General features: G+C 39.7%; 1 protein-coding gene across 1 annotated transcript in view; it reads left to right on the top strand.

The window, feature by feature from the left end:
- Positions 1-7,111, top strand: part of mlycd (malonyl-CoA decarboxylase) — an 18,543-nt gene extending 11,432 nt beyond the window's left edge. The window contains exons 4-5 of the mRNA XM_015374069.1: positions 715-867; positions 5,104-7,111. Of these exons, the coding sequence (XP_015229555.1) occupies positions 715-867; positions 5,104-5,649 (699 nt within the window). The 3' untranslated portion in view covers positions 5,650-7,111. The remainder of the gene's footprint in view (positions 1-714; positions 868-5,103) is intronic.
- Positions 7,112-7,334: the final 223 nt, after the last annotated feature.

The raw sequence follows: 7,334 nt of genomic DNA, 5'->3' as shown, positions 1-7,334 counted from the left end.
GGTTCCAGTATGCTGAGCGGTAAAAAGTGATGGTCCTGCTTACGGTTTTATACTGGCCAAGCACTGGTTTATAATAGTTTTAATAGATGTGCTAATGATGTTCCTTTGGTCTAGGATTTGAAATTGTAGTTTTTTTTTTTTTGTTTGTTTTTTTACACTAATAAAGCAATGAAGCAACAAGCTGCTTTGTAAGGAATTTAGAAATTCAGCTTCAGCACAAACAGAAATATTTTGCCCCTGAAAGGGTCCTACTTTATTTTTAGTCTTTTATAATATAAAAGTTCTCCCGATGGTCAGTAACAGCCTCTTTGCTGTTGGAAACTTTTTGTTTGTACAAGATTACATGTCTTAGCCTTGATTTGGCTGAGAAAGTTTATCATTAACTTAATGACTACTGGGTGACCTGAATGAATAGTCTTGAAGTAAAATTTTTCCCTTTCTGAAAATTTCAAGTTAGGCTAGAAATTAAAGTAGAAATAAAGCCAAATTAAAAAGATTAAATCCAAGTTATGGAATCATTTTTCCTCATTTATGTAGGTTTAAACAGATTACTTAGAGAGGTTCAAAAAAGGTCCTAAAGGCTTAATTTCCAGAAATCCTGAAAACTTTTGCTGAGCTTTAGCTCTGCTAAACTTTAAAAGATTCAGTTATCAATAAAGTAATTATCATAGCAGCGTAGCAACGATTCACCTGTGTCTGTTATTATTGTTGCAGAGTATTGTTCGTGAATTTGCAACGCTTGATGCAGAGGAGGACATAAACAAGATAAATTCTGCCATCTTCTACTCCATCTCCTCAACCCAGGCTGGCCTTCAGGGTGTGGAGCTGGGCAACTTCCTCATCAAGAGGGTGGTCCGAGAACTGCAGGTTGGTGAAAGGGACAGAAGAATGAAATTATTGCAACGCCCCGTTGTTCTCCTGGGCTTTTGGGATGATTACTCTAACTTCCTAATGTTTATTCTAGGATATAATCACATGTTTGGGTTCGTGGGTTGGTCTTATTGTGCCAAAAGGAATGAATCACATAAAGTGACAAATAAAAGTCATTGCAAATTAGTAATTTAGTTGAGGCATAGCTGAAATATATCTGAAACCGTCAGAAGGTTGCAGCTGAGCTGGTTTCTTATAGCTCTCCATAATAACCAGTCTCATCAGCAGAGGTAGGAGGTAGTAAAGTAGAACTCCATTTTTAATGTGTTTAAGTTTCCTTTTCAGCTTTCATTAAGAGACATTATTTATGATGACCTTTTATTGTATTACTCCCCTTATTTGAGAACAGTTATCAGTCCTTTCACTCAAAGGATGTGGTTCCTTATGCCTCATTTGTTCACCTCTGATGGTTGTAAAGCATAATGTCCTGCTAGAGCTGTGCTACAGGAGCCTCTCATGGCAGTGCATTTGACAAACACACAGATCTGGATTTTGACTTGAGATGACCTCCTCAGCTCTGCTCTGTGATGGAGAATCAGAACATTTTCCCATACAGCTCCCTGCCAACTGGCAAATCCCCTCTTCACAGAATCATGCTTCTTAGAAGGTAGAGATTAGAGATGTTTTTAGAGTACAGTCCTATACAGAATGATTCAGATCCATTCTCTGTTTCAGACAGTCCAACCCAAAATTTGGATGGACTTAATGTGTCAGCTAGACCCTGTATAATTTTGATTACTAACTTATAGTTAGAGTGGCTCAAGTGATATAAATAGAATACAAAATAGAATACAAAATTTAAAAAAAGAAAATCCCTTTATTGTCCCACAATGGGGAAGTTGTGGTTATACAGCAGCATAATAATAATAAAAAAAAAAAAGGATGAAACGCTTAAGTTTATGAAGAGATGGTTTCCTGAAATTATTTCTATGCCTAGAATATCTGGAGATAGTTTTAAATGCTGATGGAGGCCTGTAGCAGGTTGTTGTGGTGGATGACCTTTAAGAGGGCACAGACGGTTGTTTTTGTGGAAACAGAAGACTCCCTGCTGTTCTGTCAGAAAGTCTAATCATCCTGACTTTAAAGGTTCTAATCTAAAGGGAGACAGAACCAGCTTATCAGTATCTTTTGATCCATGCACGAGGCAATTTTACAAGGACAGAACATTTTGTTTACCATTTATTGTAAATAGCCTGCAGACATGAACCAGGCAGAAAAAATGACAGGCTTTCTCTTCTTTTCTCATCTGTGATTTTTACCTATCCCACTGAACCAAAGGCTGAATAGCAGATGGACCTCTATCCATCTACTTTAACTTCTAGAATGGAAATAGGTTTTTTTTTATCTTCTCACTCCAGACCCTTGCTCATCTCAGATGAACCAATCATTGCTTGAACGTAATTATTTCCATAGGCTGATATGCCGCCATATCATTCCCTGTACACTACTTTAAGCCATATGAATTATGTTCACATTTAACACTTGTTGCAATCCAAGCACATGGAATAACTCGTAAAAAAGGGTCCCCACAAAGAGTCGTTTGAAGGGCTTATCAGACCTTTTACATGAGTGAGAGTGGTGACCTATTGGTTAGGGGATTGAGTTTGGATCCCAGAGTTCAAGCCCCACTCCCACAAACTGCTACTCTGGCTCCCTGAGCAAAGACCCTTAACCCCAAACTGTTCCCCGGGCACCGCACAATGGCAGCCCACTGCTCCCCAAGAAGATGGGTTAAATGCAGAGAGTTCATTTCGTTGCTTTGTACTTGTGACAGTTTAACAACAATAAAGTTAAATTCTATTATATTCAAATTCTTTCTCGCACAACTATTATTTGAACCTGCATAGCTGTTATGTCACCACTGAGAGATGAAGACTCACCAGAGAAGGGTTAAACTGTTAGAAAAATGTATCCCTAATACAGTAATGAGATACTACAGTGGGCTTGATTTGATCAGCTTAGCCACGGTGTTGCTTCTTTTAAGTTAAACGCTAACAAACAGCCCTTACTCGACCCATCTATAACTGAAGCTGTTGATGGCAGCGGGCCAGACGATATTTCCCTCCAGGATGGTGTCACAGCCAAACGGAAACAGACCAGGTGAAGCTTCTATGATGAGAAAAAGCAGAGATAATAAAAATATAGGGATTGTACTAACAAATACTGCAGAAAGGGAGAACATAAAATGGAATAAAGCAGAATGATGAAAAGTGCTCTCTATGTCCTCCATCAGTCTAAGCCTATAGCAGCATAACTATAGATATAACTCTGTATAACCGGAGCCACTCTGACTATAACCTTTATCAAAAAGGAAAGTTTTAGGCCTAGTCTTAAGAGTAGACAGAGTGTCGGCCTCAAGCACTAAAACTGGTAGTTGGTTCCACAATGGAGCCTGATTCAGCTATGTATTGTGTATGTATTTTACCTTTCTTCAGCTTTGCCGCACTGTGTGTAAGAGTATAGAAATTTCATCTTAAGATGGCCAAGCATGATTATTTTTCTGAGACTTTGAAACTATGGCGGTAGCAACTTGCTTTCTAAAAGCAGAAGAATAAAAACATACTAAACATGACAACATGAGAAATTCTGTGAAAAAGATTCACCATTTTGGTCCTGCTGCAGTTTTCTCAAATGTCATATTTGTTTTCACATAATTTGGTGAAATAATTTGAGTATAGTAAAAATAGAATTTCGGGGAATCGCCACATCAGAATACTTAAATGAAATGAGGTGCTGTCACCTGATGGCTGAGTTGCTGTTGGTGTTGAAGTAATGTGCGTTTAAAGGGGCTGACCCTGGCATTGTGAGTGCATTGGTCTATCCTGGAAGCTAAGCTGTGATCTACAGAGATCCAGGCTTCCTGACAGAGATTAGCCTATCATAAAGGTGATTGGGAAGCATTGCCACAGAGGATTCACTGTAAAGATGGATAGATGATAAACTGGGAAAGAAAAGGTCACTTTTGCAATTGCAGGTGAAGGAGGAATGTCTTGCTTGTCTTGGTAGATTTGACCCCCCAAGCAGAACCGTGGCACACCTCTCTCCTGCATCGTTTCCTTCATGTTCCTTTTTCACCTTTCCTGCTGATTTCATACTTTTTCTTACACTCTTTTTCATCGAGTTTTGCTTTCTAAAACTGAAACATCACCCAGAGCTTGGTGTGAAAAAGGTAGAGCTACAACACAGTCAAGTGTGAAGAAGCACAAAGGGGAGAGCCAGCACGGGGCCTTGATTTTTAAATTGAAAGGTGGATAAAAAAAGGGAAAGCAAAAGAAAAATAAAATGTCCTACCAGGGGGTGTCTCACACATCCACTTTCATAGACAGCTATTGCCTTTCTGCCTGACATATTGGTCTCTCGCTTATTAACGTGGACACCTAAGCACACAAATCTGTCTGAAAAGAAGAGGGAGGCTTTTTCTTTCTGCTAAAAGAAAGTGGAGGCGAGGCGGCAGCGAGCTGAGATCTGTGGATGACTGATTTCAGATGAGACAGAGACACAGGAGGGTTTGCAGTTACAGAGGAGAACAGGTATTATAGGTGAGAGTGCAAGGGATGAAAGGGTAGGAGAGAATAAGAGGGAGAAGTAGACAGAGAGGATCATCTATCACTATCAGCAGGGCAGATTCATGAAGCAGCTGAGAGGATTCGTAATGAAGTCCCAGCCTGTGGAACTAAAGGGGTCGAGCAGCCTGAGCAAAAACAAGGACGTTATCATTGTGTATTTACACTGAGGTTAAATCTCCATTCCTTGTTTTTCTTCCTTGAAAACTGGTGTCCTTTACACTCGGCGAAGACAGAAGGCTTCTTAAGATTTCCTCACTGTCGGCTCTTCTCCATCCCTTTTAGATCTACCAGGCAGCTGCAAAAGGCGGCTTCAGGGAACTGACAGAGAGGACATTTTTTTTATTACAATCTACAAATGTTACTACAACAAATAAAGATTATTATCCTACCTTCTCAGATTTAAGTGAAAAATCATGTACGTACATCGACTACTAAGTTAGGCTTAAACAGAGATGTAGCTGTAGCAGTTTTTTTTTTTTTTAACCATAAAAGTTTTTATAAAATGTGTAATCTTTAAAAAGATCTTTAAAGATAGATTTTGAGTTATTTAAAGTTCATACTTTTTAAAGGGTTTAATTAAGTATTCTGTTTTTTGCTTCATTTTCAGAGTGAGTTCCCTCATATGGCTCAGTTTTCCAGTCTATCACCCATTCCTGGGTTCTCATCCTGGCTTCAAGGTCTTCTGAGCCAGTACAGGAAGGAAGGCCGGGCAGCGGACCTTTTGTCCGAGCAGGAGTGGAAAGAAGTGGAGAAGACCATCGACAGTAGCCCAGGGACTCCACCTGTGGACTCTTTGCGTAAGCTTCTTGCCACCAGTGAGTGGACGCGCTCAGAGAAGCTGTCCCACGCCCTAGAGCCTGTCCTCATGCGCCTCTGCGCGTGGTACCTCTACGGAGAAAAGCGGCGAGGCTATGCTCTCAATCCTGTGGCCAATTTCCACCTGCAAAACGGCGCCACCATGTGGCGGATCAACTGGCGTGCTGACACCAGCCCCAGGGGCATGGCAAACTCCTGTGGAATCATGGTGAACTATCGCTACTTCCTGAACGAGACGTCTAAAAACAGCGCTCTATACCTTCAGAATAAAGTTGTGGCAGCATCAGAGCAGGTTTTGGGGCTCGTTTCCCAGTTTCAGAAAAACAGCAAACTGTGACTCTGTTACCAATAATATTAATGTGGTATTCCAGGTTATAGTTTACCTGCTGTTTACGACTAAAAAGACCGGTGTGTTATTTTACTGGAGCTGTCTTTGATGTTTGTCATGTTTCCCCAAATATCAACAATCAGCACCACCACCGAATGAACCACCTGACGTCGTAGAGGAACAGAAAGTAGGACATTTTTAACATGATGTAAATCGTCCCATCTGCTATTTGGCTCATTAGATTTCTAGCCAAAGCTGTTTGATATTGTGTAAGTGATTGTCAGAGCAGACTGCAGCTAATGAAGCAGAAGGCATCTATCAATGCCAGAGCATGCTGGTGGATAATAGCATGTAATGGTGAGGCCGGTGCAGGGAGGGTGCGCACCTCCTGGAATAAATGATGTTTATTCATTCATTTGGCTGAGCTGCTTCACTGTAAACCCATCAGAGATGGAGAGAAAGACAAGTAGATGTTTTCTTTACTATTGTCAGAACAGGATGTTTCTCTGATTTTCCGCTTTAAAAGTCATTACAGAAGGCATGGAGTCACCCGCGGGAAAAAAATGGTTCATAATAAATAAACTGATTTTCTGTTGAATGATCAAGCCGATGGTGTTTCACTGAATGTCTTCAGCTGGACGCTCCTTTCTGCTCTCTCTCCCACAGAGAGACATAAGCATCCTCTAAAGATCATCACTGATATCCTAAGGACTTGGTACCTGTGCAAAGCAGGTCTCGAATCATCCCACATCCCTTTGTTGGCAAATAATATATGAAAGCAAGTTAACTGTGAAATTACATTTTATCTCTCAAAGGAGTCAAACTGTCTTTTTATTTTTTCACATACCACCTTCTTAACAATGCGCTCGGTGTCCTAGAAACTAATGGAGTGAAAAATAAAGTTAAACTAAATGGTTAGATTGATGGTGTTCAGTTGTTAAGAAAGGAGGGAGGGGAGCATATAAAGAGGCAGAAAAGAAACATTGTTTAATGTTTGTCCTTCAGAGACAAGTGTGAGAGTCTCTGGAGACTGAGAAAAGATCATCACAGTTTCCATGCCTTGGGTTGCCATGGAAACAACACTGACATGTGACTCCAAGCTGCTTGTTTGGACTTATTGGGACCGCCAATAATGGTTTAGCCACTGCTTTCTAGTCAAATGGTTTTATTATGTAATTTTTATTTTGAAATATAAAGCTGAGCCGCTAATATTGGAGCTACAACAAGTGGTTGTTTAATTCTGTTTAAAGGCATGAAATCCACAAAACAACACAAATGTCCTGTAGCAATAATTCAATTAATGCAGGACTTTACATACACTCATCAGCATGAACATTTTTCAATTGGGCATTTTAATGATAATACATTTTCAATGAATTTTCCAATTTTGAATGATGTTATTCTGGATTTACTGTAAATCACATCTACTTGGTTTTATCCATTTAGGCTTGGATGTAGACACTGCCATTAATATCAAGGTTCCCGCAGTCTGAAAAATAGAGGGAATTTAGTAAGAAATTGAAAATAAAACTCTTGTTCTTTTATTTTGAACACTTAAGAGTTCTCATTATTTCAATTCAGTTTGTATAGCACCAATTCGCAACACATATCATCTCAAGGCACTTTACAATTAGACCAGATCATCCAGTCAAATTGTTTCAAAGTTTTCTATCTAAGGAAAACCAGTTGATTGC

This window comes from Cyprinodon variegatus, unplaced genomic scaffold (assembly GCF_000732505.1).
Source record: "Cyprinodon variegatus isolate N-32 unplaced genomic scaffold, C_variegatus-1.0 Scaffold97, whole genome shotgun sequence".
Lineage (NCBI taxonomy): Eukaryota > Metazoa > Chordata > Actinopteri > Cyprinodontiformes > Cyprinodontidae > Cyprinodon > Cyprinodon variegatus.
The sequence above is the reverse complement of the archived record's forward strand: the minus strand, read 5'-3'. Positions and strand labels throughout refer to the sequence as shown.